General features: G+C 39.6%; 1 protein-coding gene across 2 annotated transcripts in view; it reads left to right on the forward strand.

Annotated features, from left to right (window-relative positions):
* Nucleotides 1-526: 526 nt before the first annotated feature.
* The window catches only part of LOC149029159 (uncharacterized), a 49,216-nt gene continuing 22,649 nt past the window's right edge, over nt 527-27,093 (forward strand). Inside the window, exons 1-8 of one of the 2 annotated variants that reach the window (XM_089140753.1) lie at nt 527-824; nt 903-983; nt 1,056-1,115; nt 2,490-2,561; nt 2,653-2,721; nt 3,240-3,848; nt 4,933-5,004; nt 9,332-10,746. In XM_089140753.1, coding sequence (XP_088996879.1) covers nt 711-824; nt 903-983; nt 1,056-1,115; nt 2,490-2,561; nt 2,653-2,721; nt 3,240-3,848; nt 4,933-5,004; nt 9,332-9,568 — 1,314 coding nt within the window. In that variant the 5' untranslated portion in view covers nt 527-710 and the 3' untranslated portion in view covers nt 9,569-10,746. Of the gene's footprint in view, nt 825-902; nt 984-1,055; nt 1,116-2,489; nt 2,562-2,652; nt 2,722-3,239; nt 3,849-4,932; nt 5,005-9,331; nt 10,747-27,093 lie in introns of those variants that run through there. The other variant, XM_089140760.1, reaches the window with a different exon arrangement.

The raw sequence follows: 27,093 nt of genomic DNA on the forward strand, positions 1-27,093 counted from the left end.
CTCCAGACCCTCCCAAATATAGGTCGATCCGACCTGATTCACACGATCCGAATTTAAATTAATTTCTTTTAGATAAGTGGAATCTAATTACCATGCCCTAATCCTCCGTTAACTTTTTACATGGAGCATATTTTCTTTTTTCTAGTAAGAGGTTTTACGTGGATTTTGGTAAAGTTTAAAATATTAGTAATATTTATCTTGTATTGAATATTGTATGATATTATATAAAAAAAAAAATTACTGTCAATGCATTTTAATAAAAAAACGTAACCATATGCATTATATCCATTATAATTACTTATTGACTATTATCATATCGGGATGCTTCAAACCTTGGATTTCGGTTGCAAAAAACTATATGTCTATATCCACAGAGAAGATATTCTTCTCCGGATTCTCCGGATCGGGTTGAGATCCTCAACCAAGGTAGGCTAGCCGCGTGTAACGGAACTGGGTCCCACTCTGACCTATCGGGCAAGATAATTTACAAAAACTGCCATTACCCGCTTTCTCAACTTCCGTTTCAACGGTTTTCACTCTCTCTGTGGGTTTCGCATTTAGTGTGTGTCTCGATTTCGCCTTCTCAAATCTCAAGTTCTCAACCACCGGATCGCCTGCCTCCGCTATCTCTGAACCACTTCGTTTTACGTATTCGATCTCATTTCCATATCCTCTGATCTCTTTTCGGTGATCTTAAAGAAAGAACAGTCATGGAGGGTTTGATCAAGGGCTTGATCGATGTAGCACTAGGCGGTGACAACAACAACGACGAGGAGTCGAATTCTCAGATTCGCGACGAACGGTCCAGATCCACTTGGGCGCAGGTTGGTCTCACTGTTGTTGCTTACACTCTTCTGATCTTGACTGAGATTACTGATGTTTAGAGTGGTTACAATGCGTAGGTAGTGTCTGGGGAGCAGGATCAGGACGACGAGGGTCGTGATGGTAGACACGGTTATAATCAGAACCAATTGCATAGAAAGGTTTGTTTTTTCTGATCTCTCCATGAAATGTGTCTCAGTAATGGTTAACTGATTGATGAATTGATTCTGTAGGAAGGGAGCCAGCGGAGGAATGAAGAAACGGAAGAGAGACCTCCGTGGCGACCCCAAGAGGTTCCCTTTTGTTTTAGTCTTTGTTTCACTTATAATAGAATGGTGTGTCTTAATAATGGGTTCTCTACCTGAATTGAGCATTATAAACGCTTCAATTATTTTATGGTAAAGGCCGGGCACTGTGAGTGTCCATAAATCATCCCTCCCGGAGAGAAAAATAAAAATAAAAATAAAAAAAAAAAAAAGAAAAAAGGAAAGTAAGAAATGGGCTCTCTAAGACTGTTGGATTAATCTCAATAAAATTTTTGATTTGATCAAACAGTGTAGTAGTATCAAGATGAACTGATGACTCTATGAGATACTAATAAAAATCTAGTTCAGCAGCTCAATCTTGAACATTTTTTGCTAGCGTTTTCACTTAGATTCTTCCTTGTTCAATCCATCACTGCTTACACTGGTATCATGCACTAAAGCAGATAGTTTATATGATTAAGAGCCATCGTCCATATACATTCTGTAAGCCATTACTCTGCCTCATAACAAGTGTTATACATTAGCTAATGAACCTTGTATTTGAAGCCCTCCGGTATCAGCTCATATATGATTCTCTAGAGAAGATAGTTTCTATGATTAAGAGCCATCATTCATATACATGCTATAAGCCATACACTATCTCATAACAAGTGTTATACATTAGCTTATGAACCATGCATTTGAAGCCCTCCGGTATCAGCTCAGAGTCAGTCATATCTTATCCAACCATTTAATTAAATTTCAACCATCATCTTCTACTTAACACCTAACCACCCTTTCCAAATGATGCAAGGCACAACTTTGCTGCTCATTGTTGAATAATCTACATTTAGATTGACTATCTAGCAACAGATAGAAATTATGGGGGAAAGGAAAATTTCTTCTCTGCTTATTGAGGAAGCCCAGCTCCTAGACATTCTTCCAGTGGAAATCTCTTTAGAGGCAGTGACCTAGGTTTTGAGAGTTCTATTGAGAAGGAAAATTCTCAGTTGCAGCGTCCAGCTCCATTTGTTGCAATGGGTAACATTTTAAAACGAATTCCCTTAGCAGAAATATTATTATACCTAAATACAATTCGAAATTTCTTTCGAGGACTTCCATTTTAATTATGGTGGTTGATATAATTAGTGTACTCGCCACTCATAAATGTCTTCCTTGACAATCTTTCTTTATTTCTTTATATCAAAAGCATAATTCTATATTCTGCATAAAAGTAAATTTCTTAAGCTTACAGAGTTTATTCCTTCATGTCAGCACATTCTATTTGTATATATATATATATATATATATATTTCCTCCTTCCCTTATATATATATATATATATATATATATATATTTCCTCCTTCCCTTTTACAAACTAATTTCAACTGATATGAACATTTTATCATGTCTCTTCCACAGCTTGTTTGTGAGGATGAGAGGTATAAAGACAGTAGGAAGCATCAAATTAATCAGCATCAAGAGAGCCGACAGGTCGATATTAATCTTAATTTTTCTTGATTGATGATTACTTGTTGAAGGCATCTCTAACAGTGATGACTACTTTGGACTTGGGTGTCTATAGGAACAGAGTGATGGGAGCAATGATGGTTGGGAGACTGTTGGAAAAAAGCCACCAAGGCAATCACATAAGGTTTCTCTCACTCCTTTGCAGCTCTCCTCTCCTCACCCCTTCCCAGAAAATAAGGAATTGCTCGAGTTTAGATACTCTCTGAGTCTCCCATCTATTCAAGAGGTCTAATGGTTCCAGGGATTTTCATTGTCATTTTGGGAAAATCCATATTTCCCTTCATCATTGAGGCAAATTCTGTTGGCAGATTTAAGAGCCTCCCCAACTTAATGCTAGAAATAAATAGATTCTTTTTTCTTATTTTTTATTTTATTTTAAAGGTGAACCAAAAAAATAACATAAAAACAAAAAGTTCCAAGTAATTTGGGGCACACATCCTCCATATAGACTGGACATTCAACCTCAAGCTATATACTGAAAGTGTTTTGGTAATATTATATCAACAAAATGTCGATGCATATGGTGAGAGTTCTGAAGTATTCTATAATTGTCTCAACTCAAAAGAAGTCTACAAGATATAATTTTGTTTGGGGTGAAATTTTTTCCTCATTCTCACTCAATGCCTCAACATGCGTTCACAGATTCCAATGGATCATTGGCATGGATATAAACAGCACCCTAGTGAGCAGAAATATTCTGATGATGTCAGTTATGGTTCTGAAATAGAACCCTCAGAAGATGAGCTTTCGGACCTTTCACAAGCTTGCAACAAACTCTGGGAACTTGATTCAAACTGTTTGGTACCTGGAAAGGACTATCAGATTGACTGTGGTGAAGGAAAGAAGGTCTACCAAAAGGAGGATATGGCACAAGGAAGTCTATTCACTTGGGTGAACGAAGAGATATTCCAGAAGCCTACTTATTCACGTTTCTGTTCACTTTTAGATAATTATAACCCAAATGAAGGATATAAAGAAGTCGTCACTTCCGAAGAGACCCATGAGCAAGCTGCATTCATTGAAGAGATCAGTAGAACTATGCCAATTAAATATCTTCACAAGTATCTCTCATCCAAGGCCATTGTTTCTCAGGATTATCATGATTTTAAGAGAATGATGACAGATCTGTGGTTTGAGCTCTACAGTCGTGGTGGTACATCCAGATCATCTTCTGCTTTTGAACATGTTTTTGTCGGGGAAATAAAAAATCAGGGGGAGCAAGAAGTTTCAGGCTTCCACAACTGGATTCAGGTCTGTTTCCCAATGCAAAAATCTCAATTTCAGACTTTGCATGCCCCCTATATTATTTGTGAATTCTAAAATATACATTTTACCAGGCAATAACACAATAATCGCATAATTGGACCTTGAACTTGCTTTCTGGGAGCCATACACACTATCAACTCATGCAAGAAAGGTTTTAAATATTTTACACCCTAAAATTGTTTTTATAGATTAATGATTCGGGCGGGTATACAAGAAAGATCGACCTTTCTTTCGTCTGAATTATCACATTTATTTTTCCGATTATAGGCTCTCCTACATGATATTGATTGAACAAAAAAATGATTTTTTGGTGTGTCTATTTTATTTTGCTGGTTTACCAATTGCTGGACTGAACCTGCCGTACTGATTCTGCAGCTCGATTGGAATACGTTGAATGATATTGTGTGGACCAGAAAATCTGTTCTCCCATCAGTGGTCCTTTTTGTAATAAATGGTAATGACCTCTGACCGGGGCTGTTCAGGGAAAGCAGTCAGTGTTCTAATGATCTTTCTCCATCCGGTGATCGGTGGCAACAATTTTCTGAACTATCCACACTCCCTTTTGTTTTAATGGTGGGGGTCTTTCTTTTGTTGACCATCAAGTCTTAGCACTTAATATGTGGATAGGATCTCAGCATTGTGGCAATTTTTATTGTGGTCCACCAAAAGAGTGACACAAATTTGATTTGTGAGCTATACACATCCCAAATGCTTTGAGTTGTATTTCGAGTGGCAGCTAGTTTCCCCATTTTACTTTCTGCAGTTTTGAATAATTTTTTCAGCGGCCAAAAAATATGAGCACATTATCTCTATGGTTTGGATTTCTTATGCCAAGAGCATTAAATTTTATTAACTTCTTATAGATTGGTCTAATCCTTGTTTGTGTTTGTATTTGCTTGTTCTCTGAAAATTAAATCAAATATAAGATTAGTTAACTTTCTAAGTTTGGATTTCCAATTTATGGTGAATAAGGGGAAATTGGTTTCATTTCATCGGTTAGGTCATATGTGCATAAGGTTGTGTGCTTTATTATCTTTGAGTATTTTCTGACTTTATTTTTCTGTTATAGTTTTATCTTGAAGAAGCGAAGGGAAGGGTTGATTATCAAGGATACATTTTCCCAAGAAGACGAGGCCAAATAGTAAGCAGCATGCCTTTAATTTCCTTGCCTGGAAAATTTTAATTTTTATCTTCCCTTTTTTTTTTTGTGGGGTTTTGGTTGGGGGGGGGGGGGGGGGAGTTGGTTCATAAGTTTTAATTCCCAATTGGATACAGTGTCTGCAAAGCAGGGTGGGAACCTCATGCACTGGGTATGCCTTCTTAAACATTCATTAACCACGAAAGAGAAATTTGAGAGCCATTGGAGAAGAGGGGAAGAAAGATCCCCAAGCAAAGAAAGAAAAACATAGAAATTGCATAGAGGGATACCATTAGCTTATTTCTAGGGGACTACATCTCATAATTGTCAAGGCACACAATGACCATCGCATTGGAGAAGGGGAAGAAAGCAAGGCAACAGGATGCCTGCCTAAGCATCCTAGGCAACCAAGATGATCAAGGAGTTTGGACGCCAGTGTCTAGGCAACTCCTTAATAACCATGATACATCTTGAGTGAGACTTAGAAATCCTGATCGGGAATCCTGTATCTGTTGAAAGGATTGCACTAGATGTTCAGCTTCCAAAGTTGAGCTCCATCCGTATTTGGCTGATGTCAGTACCGAAAGTGAGCTTGCCCCCTTGGTTATGAACTAGGAACCACTAAGGGCCGAATGAAGGAAATATTCTTCTTCTCTCAGGTCAACATCTAGTGGGAATAGCAATTCCAAATTCTATGGGAAGGAGCAGCTGAAAAAGAGGGAGTTAACGTCCTTGTAGCCATTCCAACCAAGCCAACAAGAAAGGGGGGGGGGGCAGCAATGTGCCTATGAGCTAGTGATCCAAGATTCAGAAAATTTCTCCAGGCCCGCCGATAAGCTTCACCAATAAGAGTTACTATACTAATGGAGTCATTGTGGAGAAGTCTGGAGTAAGCAATCAACCCAAATACTGTCTTTGGCTGTAATGTTCCAAATCAGCTGAAGTATACCAGCTGAATTGACTTTTATAATGAGGCTAAAGCCCAGCTTTCCTGCCATTTTGGGAACACACAGAGGCCCTGGAGGTAGGATGAAGAAAACTAGAACAATAGTCATACGAGATAGGATGAAGAAACCTAGAACAGTCAAACACTGTTGCAAGCCAAAATACCTGGCCAATAGATTTAAGTAGACCTGATAACTGATCTAATGAGTTCAAGGCTGCTACTAGCATTGGTGACCAATCAATTTATTAAGAACCAACAGAAAACCACGATATCTAACTAGAAGAAGCCCCAAAGAGAAATCCATTAACACCTTCAAACCAACTTTAACCTATTCAGAATTCCAAGTTAAGAAAAATAGGGGATTTTAGAAGTTAACTTGAAACCCCAACATGCTCTAAAAGGATCTCAAGTAGGACATAGTAGTCCTACATGAAATGGGGGAGCAATGGTGAGCAATCAGTTTTGTATGAACAAAAGGCGAACTGAGATTGACTACAAGAAGCCTCAAAGAGGAAACCTATCAACTCCTTCAAGTGAACTTTAATCTCTTCTGAAATCTTAGTTAAGAACAATAGGTAATTTTGAAAAGTTAATTTGGAGCCCCTGACATGATCTTAAAGGATCTCAAGTAGGTCATACTAGTTTCGCTAAAAGTTGGATCAGCATTGAAGAAGATCATAAGGTCATCAGCAAAAGCAAGCCTGGGGAATTTTTTTACCATACACTTAGGAGGGGTATAGTAAGTTTCTAGTCTGTTCAAGGAGTAAAGTAAAATTGTAGGGGAAGCTGGGACTGCCTTGGTAGATTCCAATAGAGGGAGAAAATTTGGCTGGGTTGCCATTGAACAGAGGAAAGAATGAAGAAGAGTGTTAACCAACAAAGGAGGCTTCATGTTAACTTGCATAAGCCTCCTAACTACACATAAATTTATATAATTCAAGAACCAAGAGATACTAGAAAAAAGAAGTGTTGCAAGTAAATATGTAAACATAGTTAAGCATATGTATGATGGTTCGGTGACAAGTGTAAGAACAATATGGGACAAAGTAATGAATTCTCAATTACAGTTGGGTTACATCAAGGATCAACATTAAGTCCATTTCTATTTGCACTTGTAATAGATGAATTAACCAAAAACATTCAAGATGAGGTCCCCTAGTGTATGCTTTTTGCTGATGATATTGTGTTGATTGATAAGGCTCAAGTGGAGATTAATACCAAACTAGAATCATGGAGAGCAACTTTGGAATCAAGAGGCTTTAAACTAAGTAGAACGAAGACAGAATATCTAGTTTATAACTTTAGTCATAATCGGGCAGACGATGAGGTGGTGATACTTGACGATAAGGAGATTCCTTAGAGTGATTATTTTAGGTACCTAGGTTCAATCATAAATAAAAGAGGTATATAGAGGATGATGTTTACCAAAGAATTAAAATAGGGTGGATGAAGTGCAGAGGTGCATCTGGTGTCTTGTGTGATTGGCGTATTCCATTAAAGCTTAAAGGAAAATTTATAAGACCGTTGTTCGACTAGCTATGATATACGATGCAGAGTGTTGGGTTATTAAAAAGAATCATATATATAAACTAAGTGTAGCAGAAATGGGGATGCTAAAATGGATGAGTGACAAAACTAGGAAGGATAAGATAATGAATGATCATATTAGAGTTGGTTTAGGAGTTGCTCCTATAAGCGATGTTGTTTGAGATGGCACGACCACGTTTAACAAGAGACCTATAAATGCCTGTATAGAGAAGTGATATAATCCATATTGAAGGGACTAGAAGAGCTAGGGGTAGACCTAAGATAACCTTAAGAGAAGTGGTGAGAAAGGATATGCATAGCTTAGGCCTTGTATCTAGCATGACCTCAAACAGAATTGATTGGAAGGCAAGAATCCATGTAGCTGACCCCATTTAGTTGGGACAAGGCTTATTGTTGTTGTTGTAAGAACCAATAGATCAAGTGAAAAAGGAAAGGAAAAGCATAAAGAAAGAAGACCCAAAGCCTCTCAAGATTCACTCTTGATAAGCTTTTCATTTCCGCTTATAACACATACTATCCCCTGCAAGCTGAAGCATAATTTGATCATGCCTAGCTAGTTAGAAATATAATCAACTGTTGCATTTTCCAAGGGTTTCAAAATAAATCAGCCAATTGTTCTCCTATATTATGTTAGTCCACTTCACTATGTACTGTGCACTCATGAAACACCTGGCCGGCTATTTTGTGAATCATTGCCTGATTATCACACCACAATGACAAATGAATCATGAGTGAGACCAAGTTGTCCAAGTGGCTGTCTAACCCACATCAGCTCACAAGTAACATGCCCCAATTGCTTGATATTCTGACTGTGCACTAGACTGAGCAACCACCTTTCCCTTTTAGCCCGTATAACATGAATTCTGATGACTAGGATAAGAGAAATGATTGGAAAGAGATGTAGTAATAGACCTACTTGGTGAAAGAGGGAGGGGGAAGACATCTTGTTCATAATGTTGAAGGTAAAGTTCCATATCAAGGAGTCAAATGCTGGATTCCATTTTCATAAACCAGGGGAGTGATCCCTCATGTCAAAACCTCTAACAATTTCAATGCAAAGAATTATGCTATCAAAAATGCTTCAGCCATGAATGAGAGCAGACAGGTTGTCACCCACAAAGGAGTCAACAACCAATTTGAGTAAGGGACTTAAAGAGTGATTTGAGTATGTTAGCCAAGGCTTTAGAAACGAACGTGTATGGGAGGTTGCAAAGGGCTATAGGACAAAAGTTAGATGTAGAGGAGGCCCCTTCTTTCTTGGCAATGGGGTGATGAAAACTATGGTTGATTCTTCTAAATTTTAATGGGCTGTAGAAGATGCACTGTAGGGCTTTGATAAGATCCACTTTGATTATGCCCCTGGTAGTTGGAAAATTCCTATACTGAATCCGTCTGGACCAGGGTCTCAGTTAACTAAAAGGATTTCAGACTCTGAGGAATAGTCTGGATGGAACTTTGAAAGGAGGGAATGATTTATTAAGAAGACCGCCCAAAATGCCTGCAAAGGAGGAAGAGAAGGGATCTTGAAGAGCTAAACAATGTAGTTCTCAGCTCCAGCCTATATCTCTTTAACATAAGAGAGGGGGTTTCATCTGTAGATGCAAGAGGCAATAAAATTGACAATCCATGTAGTACCCAATGATTTATCATTTAGTGGTTGAGATCTAACCACTCTTGTTTGAACCCTAGAATTTTCTTATGCTGTTATCTCTATTGTACAAAGACACAGAAATCTGGGGTTTTGATTTATGGGATAAGGATTCAGGTTTTGTTAGCCAAAAAGATTCGTTCATGTCTAATCTCTCACATTAAAATCTGCCTTGTGACAACCTGCAGCCAGATTCAGAAACCCAACTTCTTACAGTTCAGTTTGAGTGGAATGGTGTTCTCAAGTCTGTCTCAAGCACTTTGGTAGGAGTGAGCCCAGAGTTTGAAATTGCACTATATACATTGTGTTTCTACATGGGTGGAGAGGACAATAACATTCAGCTTGGTCCTTACTCTGTTAATATCAAGTGCTATCGCTTTGGAAATAACAAACTTGGGTCTGCATTTCCGATTGCTGAATCTTGAGTAACAGCTGCAAAACAAGCATATGAAGGGCTTCCATGAAAGCCATGAGGTATACCTTAGCTCTGGCTGTGTTTCTGTAATTTAAGTGTTCAGAATAAAGTGAGGAACAGATAGGTAGGATTTGATTTCTGGATTGAACTAATTGAAGCTGTAGAGGTTACTTTGTATTTTAGGGTATGCTGATCTAGTCTCTCTATGAATCACAAAAGCCCTTCATCCAGGGAGGTTGAAGGGCAATCCCTTGTAGGAACTTTGACGCACCGGATGTTTGTAACTCCTTTGGTTGCTTATATGAATAAAATGTTTATTTGTTCGCCTCATGTATGTGAGCTATCTTCTGCACTGTCAGTTTGAATCATGAGAAGGCTGAACTATTGGTTGGACTAGATGGTCCAACCATTGGATGGATAAAATATCCTGTTAAATTATCTATGAGACAAATTTTATTTATTGCTATTTAATGAAAGAAGGGTATAACTAGAGATCTCTCAAGAACATCCAGACAGTGCTGCGACCTCTCATTCAAATCCTTTTTAAAATCAGATCATATCACACTTATTTGCCCAATCTCTCTTTAGTCTTCCTCATTCAAGCTCTACTCGTGGCATGCTGGAGTTTTAACAGTACCCTTGAAAATATGCTCAATTAGTTCTCCACACTGCTTGAGTCACCCTTTATTAAACCATTCATGGTGGAAACCAACGCTGCCACAACCCCTGGGGATTGAAGATACCTCTTAATGTAGAGAGTGGAGAGCGAGTTCAAATAATAGAAGACTCAATCCCCGCTCCCCTGCAGCATATCAACTTAATGGTAAATGGAAGAATAGAATCTAACTTATGCTATTAGCTAACTGCTCGTACAAATTATAGAAGAGAATTATCTAAATTTAAGGACCCGAGCCCACAACTCCTGTGGATGACCAAAAAATGTTTTAACTGATAAGAGCTCTGTTATGAATAAAAACCTGCATTTAGAAGAAGGAAATAAAAAAACGCCCACAAAAGCCCAAAACCCCTTCCCTCACCACCAGGGCACTCCATGGAGTTCAAATTAATGTCCCTCTCAGAAGGTTATGGTATGGTGTGTGGCCATGTCTATAGCAGTGCAACCTCTTTTGTAGATCAAACACGCTTCCAATAAATAAATAAATTAAAAACCAGCCAAGAAGACTAGCATAAGAAGTCAAATTTAGATGGTTCAGTGGAACGATCTGTGTTCGTGGAGGTCCTACTTAGGGTGTCTCGTTTAGTATGATATTTAGTATTTTTTTCACCATATTAACCAAGAACTTTAATTTTATACTTCAATCTGAACTGCGACTAGTGATGGTCAATATATTCAAACCCTATGCGAGTTTCATCTTATTTTCTTTTTTGTTATTTTTAAGACGTAACTGGTGTTGCTAGTCCCTCCCAATTTAAAAGATTGCAGATTGGTAAGAGCCATATTTCTTAGTGGAGAGGTTATTGGTTCGACCCTTGCAAATAACAAAGCTCCCTTTGATGATGTAATTAAGGTGCGCGCAAGCTGGCCTGGATGAACTCAGACACTAAACAAAAAAAGATTGCAAATTGATAACAAATGGTAGAATTTAAATGACTACACCATTAATAACAATTCTGGCACGCTCGACATTCCTTCTAAGTTTTTCTTCTCTTTTTCTTTGCTGATAAAAGAAATATAATCTATTTATAAGTTACAAATATAAAACTAAAAAAGTCCTCTAAATGGAAATTAAGTACTTCCCTATTTTTTGGATCTATACATTACTTGAGTAGCTAAATTGGTAAATTAGTGAAGAATGGTTTGAGATTTGAAAGGTCCTACAATATAGCAACCATATCAAGAGGTCAACTTTGTTGTTGTCTCTGAGAAGGTAAAAACTCTAAAACTTCATGAATATTGCACTAGATTTGTTGGACTTGACAATTTGATAGGCGAGCATGGTCTAATCCCTCTTGTAGACAATTCAAGGTGGCATTCAATGAATTATTGGATGTGTAGTATTCCCATGAAATTAATGAAAAGAGCCATTCCAGAATAGGCCATATATCCATCCCGTCCGATTCATCCTTTGGTTGCAAAGGCTTGCACACATTAGAATGGTAGTATTATCGATCATTAGCTCCTTTAAAGACCATCATATACATTTTCTAATGGTTATACATAAAGGGTTCTCCCTTCCCTTCCCAACCCAAATAATCTTGAGGAAGTAGGTTTTAAAAACATTTTACTAACACACTCCATGGTTTTGGTTGAATCAAGGACCTTATTTGCAAAAATAACCTCATTACGTGTAGACCAAATAGAGTAACAAGTTATCATCATAACCAAAAGCATCCATCGTAAAGTAGCCTTATCAAAATGGCATTTAGATAAGAAGGAAGAGCAAAGATGTGGTAAAGGATCATGGTAAAGGACCATGGTGTGTGGTTGGTTCTTAGCTCTAGGGGTCTTGCTGCCAAAATATGCTTTGTCCAATCACAAGAAACAAAATAGATGCCAAATGGATTCTAAGCTATCAAGGAGATCCATTATCATCTTATTTATTTGTGCTTTGTGTGGAAATCTTGACCTCTCATCTCGAATTGTCCATGCAAACAAAAAAAGCTACGAGGCATACAACTTTCGCAGGGTGGGGAACGCATTTCACACTTAGCTTTTGCAGATGATTTGATCCGGTTTGGACAGGCCACTAATATTGAAGCCAAAATATTCCATAGAATCATTGCAGAATATTGCTCTCATTCAAGGCAACAATTGAACATTCAAAAAACCAGGGCTCATTATAGTCCAAGCACCTCATCAACACTGAAGTGAACTCTCTCAGCTCATTTCCACATCACACCCACAACGGAACTTGATATTTATCTTGGGATTCCCCTAATCCCTGGTAAGCTCAAAAAGAAGCATTGTGACAACCTCATCAACAGAGTAAACAACAGACTCCATCACTGGCGAGCCAAAATCCTTTCCTATGCAGGGAAAAAGGTACTCATTAAATCCACACTTGCTGCAATGCCTACGAATTTCATATCATGTTTCCTACTCCCGGTCTCAGTCACAAACACACTTGATAAGCTTTCTCGGGACTTCTTCTAGGGTGATGGAACTCAACGGCATATCCACACTGTCTCGTGGGACACCACTTGTAGCTCTACCAGAACAGGCGGTCTTACCTCAGGAAAACCGTGGATTTTAACCTCGCTCTTCTTACTTGGAAGGCATGGGAACTCCTCAACCCCAAGAACTCCTTATGGGGGTGATTGATGAAACGTAAGTATTTCAAGCATTGTACCTTTTTAGAGGCTACGACACCCCCAAAGGCCTCATGGAGCTGGAAGTCGATGATTAAAGCAAGGGATCTCTTACGTTAAGGACTATTTCTTCAAATTGGGGATGGTCTTCAACCAAGCCCTTGGAGCCCCAACTGGATTCCTAACCACCCACAGGACATTGGATGCTATCCAGCAGCTCACTCTTCTATTAAAGTGTCTGATTTCATTAATTCAGAGACCGCATCGTGGGATCGGGACAAAGTATTCGCTTGGTGGCCTCCTGAGGTGGCAACAAAGATCCATGGTATTCCCCTTCACTTAATCCGATAGTAGATCGTCTCATTTGGAAGCTCCATTTCACAGGTATGTTCATTGTGAGTTCGGCTTACCGTCTGGCATCAACTCCCCCTCACATCCCTACCTCAACTCCCACCTTCAATTGGCTACAGCTGTGGCATATCCCTCTTCCACCTCGGATTGTTTTTTCTTATGGAAGGCTATCCATGGCAAATTACCTACAGCAAATCTATTGCATCACTTGTGGTCATCCCAGTGCTTCTGCACAATACCTCTTTACCTCTTGTCCTTTTACCCTTCAGTTATGGCAAACCCTGCACCTTCTTCAGGGGGATTCATCCCAACCTTTCAGTTCACAATTGCAAGCTCTTGTCTCTCAGTTTAACTCACCGTCCACATTCAATCAACAAGCCATACACACCCTTATAGCATTCTGGATTCTGTGGGGCTACTATAACCATATAACCCATTCAACTCAAGAATTGAAGATACAGGACGCCCTACAACAACTCCTGGTCACATCCCCCAGCCGGTACCCTAACTGGCATACCCGGGAGTGTGATCCATAGCCCCGAAGATCAAGTATCGAGAAAATCATCCTCCCACATATACAATAACATAATCATAAACAAGAAATAATCATGGTTTAAATATTATAAACAAAAGATTTAAAGTCAAGAAATGAATAATCAATAAAATCAGAGTGCGGAAAAATGATACCATATATCCGAAGATATCAAAAGAAATAGAGTGAGGCGGAAATTCACTCCACAGATACAGCGGAACGTAGCATGTAAGTCTAAAAGGAATAACAACTGAAACAAAAGAAATAAGAAAGATAAACTAAACTTAAGAGTCTTATATTCTATAAATAACATCTTCAAAATAGTGGACTTTGTCACTCCAACAAAGATGCTCCAACTCCACGTTGCCTCTAATCGTAGTACGCAACTTGATCACTTGAGGGATCATCAACGTAATTTTGATTGTCGCCAACACCTTGCATGTAGTACGCTTCATCGTACTGTCCGTCATAGTAATCAGTATCTGTAGAATAGTCTAACAAAAGATTGTACAAAAAGGAATGAGTTTCGAAAGAAATTCAGTAAGGCAAGTTAACTCATAACAGCATAGATAACATATATCAAAACATAACAAGATGCAATGCAGTATGGAACAAATAATGTATGTATGCATCTAAACTCTATGTATGCTGGTCTCTATTGGCAGACATGCTTTAAGTCATAGCACCATACTTCTTTGGGTAGGTCGTGGGTACGGCTCTTGTTGGTAGTGGGTCCGGCATCCCTCTCGGACATTCCATGGCTGGGGGTTAAGTCACCGCTCTCTCACATCACCATTTGGTCTAAGTACTGGCGCATGTCAGGGTAAAGCTTAGCCCAATGCAAGTCATCTACTCAGTTACATCAACTCAGGTCCAGATACTTCCATTCCTCGCCCCGGGCGATCCTTTCCGGTATCCTTTCCACTAGAGTCCTAATAGTCCCGGACTACGGACTCATCAACCCTATTGGTTATCCACATATGGGAAGCTCTCATGTCCCCTCACGGATCATTTCACCGGTCTTGAGCGCCCATGAGCCCAAGTCTAGCCATATGCAACCCTCCAATAAATGGCCCCCACAATATGATTCCCGTCCTCTCACGGGTTGGTTACCGGTCTTGAGCGCCCGTGAATCACACTGCTACCACGGGTCGTTAAGTCTCAATACCCTTCCGATTTGGGTCTGATATAACGGGGACATCCTAGCCAAACACTACTAGACAACCTTAGGTATGACAACCAATGATTTGGGAAAGCGTCGATGGGCATCTTTGGAGAACATCCCATACTATTCCCTCCGATGTCCAAGGACAGAAGCGTCAAAAGGACACTTCCCAATCCGAAACCATACTTAATCAAACACATTCTCAGATCAGTCATGACATACACAACCAACAATTCATCATATAAAAGAGAATGTAAAAGCATAAGCTAATCGTTAAGCAATATAGTAATAAACAATTCATAAAAGCTTGAATAATAAAAAGAAACAAGTGAAGTGCTACTGTACTTACAGTAGTACATCAGAAATATAAAATATAAGAACAGTAGTTAAACTCATAGCTTCATAAGGTAGAAACCAGAGAGTATGCGATCTACGTTATTATGAAATAATTGTCCTTACCTTGATTATCGCTGAAGATAATCCAAAGATCAAACAGAGTAACTCCAAACCTGGCAAATAAACTCCTAACAATCATAGATACAACATTAGGAAAGATGCTTAAAAGATCAGAGAGCAAACTAATCAAATTGGGCGAAAAACGAAGCTACTGACTCCTTTGGTCGAGTGCCCAGTCGACCAAGCAAGTCAGTACGGAATTGTACAGACTGCTTTGGCCATAACTTCCTCATTTGAAGTCGGATTGATCCGAAATTCGAAGGGGGAACTTCCTAGGATGTATTAGAATCATATGGGAAGGTAAAAACATCAAATCATGGTAAAAATATGGGTTCTTGATTTAACCCAAGAAATTAGGGTTTTAACCTTTATGGCTCCCTAGGAAAGGTTAAGATCACAGGATGAAAGGGAATGATTGCAATCAAGAACATAATAAGAAAATCATAGAAAATCTAGTTTAGGTTAATAAAAACATTACCCATGAGGTTTCCCTCGCATGGGAGGTCACCAAAGTTTTCTAGAAATCAAGCAAGGGTTAGGGTTTCAAGAATTTTATTCGGCTAGGGTTGAGATCATGACGATGATCATAGATCTCAAAGAAACGAATGAGATCATGGAATAGATGGTTGCAAGAATGCAGCATCTTCTTTCTGATCTCAATCAAGAACAAGATCGAAGAAAAGAAATTCGCAATGTTGAAGCGATTACTAACCTTGAATTGTCAAAACAGTGATGAGAGGCTTCAGATCTGCAGAGGAGTCTTCGAAATTACCAGAGAGAGTTTCGGAGAGGTCTTCTAACGTTCAAAAAGTGTTTAGGAGGCAGCCGTAGCAAAGAAACACGAAATAGGGTTTAATATAAGTGAAAAAACCCTAAAATTACAAATTCTCGGATTTCACACTCCTTTGGTCGAGTGCTTGGTCAAGTGGTCTAGTTGACCAATCAGTCGACCAAGGCAGACAATAAGGAACAATTAGGGAATTGGAGGATCAAATGGGCTCTAAACCTTATGGGCTTTTGCACACACATCAAGTGACATATCTAGTGTATAGAAATACCTTCAAACCAAGTCAGATAATGCTCCAAGTCCTTCAATTAATCTCATCTTCAGACAGTTGCAGCTTCCTTTCCAAATCTGCACAGACATCCAAGTATGGAACTCCATCATCAACATCCATGGGTTCAGAGGCAAACACCATGTCTTCTACTGAGATGGCCCATAGTTGGCTTCTTCCTTTACTCCGGGTCTTCGGACCTAAAAACAATCGGGTTACCGGGTCAAGGTCAGGGTCAGGTTAGGGCTGGGTTTCACAACTCCAACTACAACGACTCCAGCAAGCTATTGTTGAATTCTCCACTCCCTTCATCCCAACACCAGTTCGAGAATCATCAAAGCTTATAAGGTGTGAAACCCCCGCCCCTAGGGCAGATCAAACTCAATGTGGATGGCTTCTTTTTCTTTGATACAAATAGATATAAGATTGGCGGAGTGGCACGTGATCATAACTATCAAATGGTCTTTGCTTTCGGGCAAGGAACGGGATGTCAAGACTCCCTTATTTCAGAAGCACTTGCCATTAGAAAAGGTTTTGCTCTTGCACTTGATTTTAATCTCTCACGTATGTGTGGAAAATGACAACCAAGCGTTGGTGCTCTCCATACACAACCCAATGTCCCACCACAACTGGAAAACTATCCACTTAATCACTGACATACTTAAGTTAGCTACATCGTTCACCGAATGCACTATCACGCATATTGCCAGAAATGCTAACTTCGTGGTGGACGCGTTTGCCAAGTTTGCAGCAGTCTCCCAGGATCGGTTTGTGTATCAACATTCCCCACCCCCTTTTTATCTTGGGTCCTACTCTTTGATTCCCTTATGTGTAAGCTTCCTAGAGGTTTTCTTTTGAATCAAAAAAAAAAAAAAAGACTGAGTGTTTTTCAAATCTCATCTTAAATGTTTGATATGAAATATCTTCATAGGTGTGGGTGCACTTATACCCAAGGTTTAAGGTATCCCATGATTTAGAAGTGAATACACATTTATATTGGATACAACTGAGACTATACATAATATATATGGATATGTCTCTCTCTTTTCTTTTAAAGGACATATATTGAATTGCACTAAAATGTATTGATTAGTACAACACAGTATTTAATAGAGACGATAGGTCTCCTAACATATCTTAACATATCAATATTTTAAACATGGCTTATGCCAACATTAATACATTGGAGAATATGAAATACCTTGTAATTATCCATCCCAAGCCCAAAAAAGAAAAAGGAAAAAGAAATCTTGTTAAGCAAACGTTCTCTTTGGAGTGAGTTGAGGTTGAGGTGCATTTGTGGTCAATCTCCCATCACAGAATGTAATTGTATATTCCAAGCTCTGGGCTTTCTGAGAAGCTGCAAACCTAACAAGGTTGGACGGTTTGTTTGCACTCTTTAACGATAAAACTATCAATCAGACGATTCAGACCATTCCTAGAAAATATCAGTCTTCACTCTTCCCTTTTGGATGGGATGCCGACGTGAAAGAGCCTCAGAACTTGTATGATTCCCAAGTCTTCATTCCAGATCGGAAAATAATATCTCCAAAGATATTTTCAGAAAAAGAACCACTGGTCTAGATACTTTAAAGAAGAAACAATACCGATGCTTACTGAGTCAGACAAGTCCCAACTCATGGAAGAGTGGGACCGACAGTCATATCAACTTAACCAGATCCTTTGCTTAGTCCAGAAGAGAAGTTTCGTGGTGTTCAAGCGAATCAAGCCTTCCAAGAATTAATCTACATGAGGCCAGATGTTACCCAATTAGGAAACGAAAGAGAATAAATAATTTTTTTTTTGGTAAAAGAATAAATAATTAAAGAAGGCGAAGATTAGATGATTGGAGTTAAAGGGTGAATAAAAATAATTATAATTTATATCCATCCAACTAATTAATAAAAGTATTTTAGGAAATGAAAATTAAAGTAATTATGAGTTTATGATATTTTTGAAAATCAAGTCCGTAAGGAATGATTGCGTAAGGAAATGTGAGTTTTCTCATTCAAGTTGTCATGTCTTTGGTGCCCCTTACATGTATTGGCATATTTAGTATTTTAAGTTATTTTGGTAAAAGCTGAATGGTCAGCAGTATATTCGGTCATATGGTTATGGGGTCAGTATTAATATATTATATATATATATATATATATATATATATAAAATATAAAAAATTGAAAGATGTAAATTATGCTTTTGTAGGACCTCTTAGAATGGTTTTTAAATGCATACCAATACTTATGGATTTCTAAGGAAACCTCTTAAAATACTTATGGAGTCATACCATATCAATTGATACAATAGAATTTAATCTAAAATTAATATTTGAATAAAAATTATATATAATTATGTTATATACATTGTGGTTTAGACCATTAAACCGGTGAGTCATTCAATTGAGAACATTTTACTAAACCCGGTTCGAAGGGGTCGCCTAGTACTTCTTTGTATGATGGAGGTGGCCTTGAAGAACGTCTTTTAGTGAATGTCATGTGCCATTTGAGACTTCTCAAATAATACCTCACATGGTGCCCGAGATGTTACTTCTAGGAAAAAGTAACACTGTAAGGGGATTCAGCTCATCTTTATCCAAACGTCAATCAAGGCATTAAATTCAACATTAAATGCCTTGAGATGCATTAAATGCCCAGCGCTCATTAGGAAGCCTCTCATTCGTTCATGCTTTTTTGAGTGTTGTTCCCTTAAGTTTTTTCTATTAGACTAAGGGATAGCTGTCACATCTGAGCCCAAATGACTCGAGCTCCCTGATTAATTTGTGGTAAGGTGTAGCTGGCTAGAAGCTTCTCCAGGAAGATTGAACTCTTAACTTGGTGATTAAGTTATCTATCGTGAGCAATCTCAACCTTTCATCCTGATGTGAAAGATTAGACGGTCACGATACATCCTTACAAGATCAGAGGTATGGAATTGATATATAAGCAATTCACTTAGCACAAATGAGGGTAAGCCTAGTTACAATAACTCTGGCATTAATTATCCTACAAGTTCCAAAGAAGACATTCATTTTTGGATCATTTACTCCACAATACAAAGATTTGTGTTTTCCTGAATCTGACTTAATCATTGGAGGTGGCTTCCCATCCCCAGAGGCGACCCACTCTCACATTTCTTTGAACTATAGGAATTTGGTTTGGACTAGAAGTGAACGAGATTGCACGCAGGCAGATTTTGGAACAACATTTGGTGCCGTCTATGGGAAAGATTATGTGGTCTACCGAAGTGTGTTTTTACCTTGTTGAGAAAATATGGCAAAAGAACATTTTGGTAATCACGGTTCAAGTCTTTGGGGCATCCACATATCAAAAAGAAGGTGGTTGTCTGAAAAGGAGCAACTTCAAAAGATACTACTACGTTCTTAGCACGTGAACCACCACCGGTGGGTGTGGGAGTTGCATCAAAAGTTGAACTCCCCATAATTGACACTAGATCCAATACAATTCCAAGATCTCCAATGTAAGATGTTGGATATGATGGGTTCCTTCCAAACAATGGTAAACTAGTGGAACAAACATATACCACCATCAGGATCAAAAGTCGTTTTACTTGAAATAGTGGTTCCCTCCCCCATCAATCTGCAAGATGGGGTCCAGGGTGTAAAATTCAGCCTTATCCTAACCCTGACCTGGCCCGGATTTTTTACTGTTGTAGGTACGAAGACCCGAAGTGGAGGTAGAAGAGACTTGTGGACCTCATTGTTGAAGATTCGGTGTTTGATTTAGAGCCTATGGACATTAAACATGTTGCCCTTTACTTGAGCACATTATCAGTGTTTAGTGAAAATCTGCGCATCGATGAAGATTGAATTAGTTGAAGCACCTATTGAACTCCCGTGCTCAGTCCGAAGGTATTTCTTGAAACTAGACTTGTTGATTGACTTGTAGGAGAAAACCCAACTCAATTCGGATCAGTTTGGGCTTCCAAATCCCTGCTCCAAGTTTGCTGTCACAAATCACAAAAATCTTTACCATTTTGACCCTACCTTTTTGGAACTCGTGAATGAAGGTCTACCATAATCATTGGCACTCCAGAGAACAAGGAGTGACATTCCCTATGCCATCTCTTGGTGTTTGTGAAGATTATTGGCTCCAATCATTGGCTTTCCATCTCAATCATCACTTCAAGGTATGATTTTCTTATTCTCCTTGTAATATACTCAATCCCTTATTAAATTCTACTCTCGGGACCATGGTTGAAGTGCTGCAACCTTGCAAACACTTGGCCATGAGCTTCCCCTTTCATTTCCATCAACCTCACTTCATTCTTGCTATGATTATGATTACTTACATTACAATTCCATGATTTCTTTCATTTCAACCTATTCTTCAACTCAAACTAATGTGTAAATGCATATTAGGTTTGAATTACTATTGATTCATGATTCTAATTTAGTTCTTATCATTCCCTTAATTGATTCCCCATCATTTCTTGCTATTGCAATCAATTCCAATTTAATTCTTGATGTCTAGCATATAGAACATAGGGTTTCGATTTGGGTATTCATAATTGGACCGTTGGATCATGATGAAACTTAGTGGGTAGTGTCCTCATATTGCCATGATCATCCCCTCCAAGTTTCATATCGATCGAAGCATCTGAAGATCAGTTTTGGGCCAAATCTCCAACTTTCCAGTTACTGTTTGCTCTGGTCGACTGCTTGGTCGACTGACAGTCGACCAGCCAGTCGACCAAGATATGACAGCAACTCTGTCCATGGTCGATTTGCTTTGTTTGACCTCCGATTCGATTGTTTTCTTCTCTACTGTTGATTATATGTTGTCTAGGGTACAAACACTGACTTTTGGGCTATTCTTGGTGATTCTTGGTATTATTTTTGACTCGATCAAGGTAAGGACGGCTGTTACCTCAAGTACGTTGATTATGCAAATCTACTTCTACTTTGGAAACTTAGTAGATATACTTCACTAGTGTATTTCTTAGCCATGTATGATTGTAGTATGCACTTTATATCAGTAATGTTATGTTACATGTCATTCGGAATATCATGCTTAATCATTCTTTATGATTACACATATGATTGATCATATTATATTATGCCTTTGTTTATATGATGAATTATTGATCATGTATGTTATGATGAGATTGAGCTTGTGAATGACTAAGTATGACTTGGGATCGGGAAGTGTCCTACTGACACTTCTACCCTTGGACATCGAAGCGAATAGTATGGGATGTTCTTCGAAGGTGTCCATCGACACTTTCCCGGGTTATTGGATGACATACATAGGATTTTCTAGATGTATGGCTAGGACTACCCTTGTTGTATCAGATCCGAATCAGAAGGGTATTGAGACCGAACAACCCGTGGTAATAGTGTGATTTGATGGGCGCTCAAGACTGGTAACCATCCCGTGAGAGGACATAGATCATGCTATGGATACCCGTTAGGGGCCATTTATTGGTAGGGTTGCAAATAGCTAGACTTGGGCTCATGAGCGCTCAAGACTGGTAACCAACCCGTGAGAGGACGTGAGAGCTTCCCGTTTACTATTTGTGGATGACCAATATAGGGTTGATGAGTCCGAAATCCAGGATTTCACTGACTCTAGTGTGAAGGATACGGAACCGAGTTGGTTGGTGCCATAGGGGAAGTATCCGGATATGACTTGATATGACTGAGTAGATGACTTGCATTGGGCTAGGCTTTACCCTGACATGCGCCAATACTTATACCAAATGGTGATGTGAGATAGTGGTGACCGAATCCCCTACCATGGTTTGAGAGGACTTTACCCAAATACCACGGCAGACCCAAGATACGGAATGGGTTGAGGGGGGGTGACTGACGACCCAAAGAAGTATGATGCTATGGCTTAAAGCATGTCTACCTTAGAGACTAGCATACTCAGAGTTAGAATCATATTGCATTATTGTCTCATATCATCTTGCATCATATTGTGACTTGTATCGTATGGTTTGTCTATTGTGGAACGACTCGCCTTGCTGAGTTCTTTGAACTCATTTCCTTTTGTGCAATTCTTTTGTTAGACTTATTTGCAGGTACTGAAGACATTGATGGATCCTACTACGAGGCGGCGCAGGATCCCTCATACTACGGTGAAGGTCGTAGCTATTACGAAGATTATGGTGAAGGTGCCGAGGGTGATTACCCTCCGTACTAGGGTTAGTCCGACCTTGTTTTGGGAGAGGCCGTGCTTGGTTTCTTTTGTGTACACATACGAAGACATCTTATACAAGATGGAGGAGACCCTAGCTTAGGCCCTTTTCTGTCATTCTGGAACTTGGACATGTTGTATTAACTTTGATGGATTTACTCTTTGATTATTGGGATTGTAATTTATTTAATTGACCACTTTCCGCTATTTTCGAGAGGAAGTGACTTTTGATCACTCTCCCTCTCTCTTTTGAGAATTACCTTTATATGTACTTGTTACCTTATAATTTCCGCACTTTGATTTGATTATGTTTTCTTATCCATTTTGATCTAGTTATTACTTGCTTAAAACATTGATTATATTATTCGTGATTATGTTATCGTGTATGTGAGAGGCATGGCCGCTCGATCCTTGATCCTTGGGCTGTGGATCACATTCCCGGGTATGCCAGATAGGATATCGGCTGGGTGGATGTGACAGAGTGGTATCAGAGCCCACGATCAAGTAAGGCCCCAACCACAGAAACGACAACTGAACATTCCGAGTCATAGATCCAAGGTAACTCAATTATTCTTAGAAGTGAATAATAGATAACCTGGACTAGAAACCTTATTAATGAAGCATAAGTGACTTGTTGAATAAGATACAATAATTACAATATAACAATCATCACTTAATGAAACAAAAAGAAAAGTGAATAATGCACAATAATAGGTGAAACAAAAGTGACTTTCATTAACTTAAGTAAGTTTTACAACGGATTACATATGGAAAGCATAAACTTAAATCCTAGTACGATCTATCTATCTAGGAGACCGCCGCTGATCTCTAGGTGCTCTAACATCCTCGGTAATCTGGGTGAGCTGAGACTACATTTGATCCTGTCTAGACTCTCTCTGTGCAAGCCTCACCTTCAGCCTCTCATATATCCGAGTTTGACTCGCCTCCATCCTCTCGTGCATCTGAGTCTGTCTGGCCTCTAAACTCTTGAACAAATGCTCCTGTCTGACCTCTATCCTCTCCATCATGGAAGTCATAGTCGCATCTTGAGCATATAGATCCGGTGTCTTAGGTGCAGCCTGTGATGGACCCCCGAACTCGAATTGTGATGCAGGAATCCTGTGATCATTGGGACTGACATCCTACATCCCAACATCATCCCTAGCCTGTCCTTCTGCTGGAACATCCTCATCACCATCCTTGGACTCCGACTTGTCCCCTAGACTGGGAGATCTATCTACCTGATCTAATTGCATCAGCCCAATAGTCCCCGCGCCGATGGAATATCCCGCACTTCCAATAACCCTCTCCTCATCGTCCAAGCCTACCCCAAAATATCTGAAGATGTGTGTCAAAAAGATCCCAAAGCAAAGGTTCCTAACACCCGGATGCATGACAACCTCGATCATAACCTTTTGCACAATGTAAGCCAGATCAATCTCGGATCCCATGTAGATCCAATAGATAAGCAAGGCATCCATCACTGTAACCACATGATGATGTCTCGCTCTCGGTATGATGTTCCTCCCTACAATCCACCCAATGACTCTAGCAGATGGAATCATCTCGCCTCTGGTCCACACACATCTCGTAAAACTCATAAGGAAGTAGATGTCTGCTAAACTCCTCACCTACTGATATCCACACACATGCATGTGGGTAATGTGGAACCCAAAGAATCTCAGCTAGTGTGTGAGTAGTAAATCTGATATGAGTCTCTCTGACCTGACTCGCTATCACTAACTCCATATGATCAGCTGGGCCCTCCTCGAATGATGTCAAATTGCTGTAAAACAGCCGAATTAACTCTACGTACACCGGCAAATCCTCAGTGAATAGGTGTGTCCATCCCAAAGTGTCGAATCTCTCCTCGATCCAAAATGTTGTCAACTCTCTAGTCCGTAATGGCTGGCCATACTCTATGTGGCAATGCCCGAAGTATACCTCATAGAGGAACTCGGCCAATGGTGTAACGAAGAGGTGTCGCTCGATCACCTCCGCTCGTGGCAGCATAGGCACCTGACCTCTACCTCTCCTGGCTCCCACTACTCTACCTCGACCGCGACCTCCTCGTCTCGTCTCTCCATAGTGTATATATACCTGTAGAAAAGATCAACAAGTCAATGTTAGAAGATTACCCAAAATTGGACATGAAGGGCGTTTTCGTAATTTTTCAGAAATTTTGAAATTTGGGGGAAATTCAAATTGAGTATATTGGCATATGCACAATACTTAGAATTGCATGATTATGAAGTTCGTTGGAAGAAAATCGGTCGAAATCGCGTCCTAAAGTTGAAAATTCAGCAAGCTAGAAAAGAGAAATTTTGACGTTTAGGTCAAATTTGGGGATTTTTGAAATTGGTTTAAAAAAATTGCATGGTTATGTGTAGCATGTTATTTGGAATGTGTAGCATCAAATTTGGTGTTAGAAATCCTAATGGTTTGGGAGAAATCGAAGTTTTACTAAATTTGGAATTTTCGGCTACGTTAACGAAATCAAGTTGGGATTTTGTGTTTACTTGATGTTTAAGGGTTGTTTTTGCATGAAAACTATATGATTATGTTTCTAAGCATGCATGAACATGTTTCTAACCTAGAACAACAAGTTTATCATAGTATTTTGAGAAATCTAAGTGAAGAAATCAATTGAGAAGATGATGAATAGTGATTTCCTTACTTGTTTGAGTAATGCTTGATGTGTTGATGTTGTGGAAGCTTCAAACCACTTGGAATCTCCTTAGAAATGATTGCTAGTTTGTTCTCCAGAGCCGCTCCACAAGAGAAATGAGTTAGAAATGAGAAATGAAGTGAAAATGATGTTTAAAAACCTGATTTTTCGTTGCTGTTGAGCTTGGTCGACTGACAATCGACCAGCCAGTCGACCAGCAGATCATCAATTGTAAAAAATTGGTTTTTTGTGAAAATTTTTGATTTTTGACCAATGTTTGATTAATTGCTTGTTATATTGATGAACCTATGTATGATTTAAGCATTTTAATCATATGGTCAAGTGAGTTTTGATGAATCTTCGTGTCTCGATGTGGTCAACTTTGTTTTGCAGAATGGTTCTTTTGAGAAATCGTCTCGTCGGTTTCGGTAGTACCGGCAACGAAGAGATACCTGTTGGGGGATCTGACCAACAGACCCAAGAGGATAGCCACACTACTACTGGCATCCCCAATGCCCTTGATATTGGAAGCTTCAAGGACATTGCTAGCGTCATGACAAATATGATGCAGCAGCAGCAGGCCCAGTTCAATTAGATGATGGCTGGTTTTGTGACTCTTCGGGAAGAGAATTGCCCAGGTGGGCATGGCAATCTAGGTGTGGCAGCCCCGTATGTGGAGAGGTTCGCTGGAACCCCGCATACTAGGCTAATGGAGAGCTTCTTGAAACTGCAAGTGCCATCCTTTACCGGTGTATCAAAGGATGTTTTGTTCCCTAACAGAAGGCTAAGGGAACTAGAAAAGGCCTTCCGGCACTTACAGTGTATTGATGCCCAAAAAGTACTCTTCGCCGAGCGAAGCTTTCAGCCAGGAAGCTGATGCATGGTGGACTTCATCTCGCCCTATTCTCGAAGCCCTCCATGCTGGTGTTGTCTCTTGGGAAGTATTCAAAGAAGCCTTCTGTAAGAACTATTTCTCTGAGGCAGTAAAGGATGCCAAAGAAGCAGAGTTTATGGCATTAGCTCAAGGTTCCTTATCAGTGATGGACTATCAGCAGTAGTTTGAAGAGTAGTTCTTTTTCGCCCCTAATTCGATAAAGCCCGACAATGCGAAGGCAAAGAAATTATTCAAAGGACTGCAACCATCTATAAAGGCATACCTCACCATCCTTCCTCTTGAGAGCTATGCCCAGGTAGTTCAGAATGCTAAGAAGTTGGAAAAGTTGAAAGAGAAAATGCGCGTGTCCAGAGGCCTTGGCAGCCTAGGCACCCCGGTCTTGTGGATCGCACGAGCGTCTTTTTATGAGGCCTACACCATATCCCACTCCTACCTTCCAGCCAAGGAGTGTGGGTCAGAGTTCTAGTGCTACTTATGTGGGTCCTCGTGGCCAACCTAGTGGAGCTCGACCTACAGAATTTGTGCAGCCCCCACGGCCAGGTATGGCACATCCTCGGCTTGCATTCCAGAGACCTCCAGTGGCAGCTACTTCAGTGGGACCGAAGGATCTTGTTTGCTTCCTTTGTAAGCAACCCGATCATTGTGCTCGCTTTTGCCCGAAGAAGCCTACCCAGCCTAGTGTTTCTACTCCAGTCGTGAGAAGCGCTCTTGTTCCTGCCCCTGCCCCTGCCTCTGGCAGAGTATTCAGATCTAATGGTAGAGGAGTCATTTCAGATCTATGACTCAGAATGTTCCATTATTGTTTTCTGTGGTTAGGATTTCTTTGAACTTTGGGCTCTGATACCACTCTGTCACATCCACCCAGCCGGTACCCTACCTGGCATACCCAAGTGTATGATCCACAGCCTCGAAGATCAAGTATCGAGGTAATCAACCTCCCACATAGACAATAACATAATCATGAACATAAATAATCAATGTGCAA

The sequence above is a fragment of the Hakea prostrata genome, chromosome 1 (genome assembly GCF_041222555.1).
Source record: "Hakea prostrata isolate BN-2017 chromosome 1, UWA_Hpros_2, whole genome shotgun sequence".
NCBI classification, from domain to species: Eukaryota; Viridiplantae; Streptophyta; class Magnoliopsida; order Proteales; family Proteaceae; genus Hakea; species Hakea prostrata.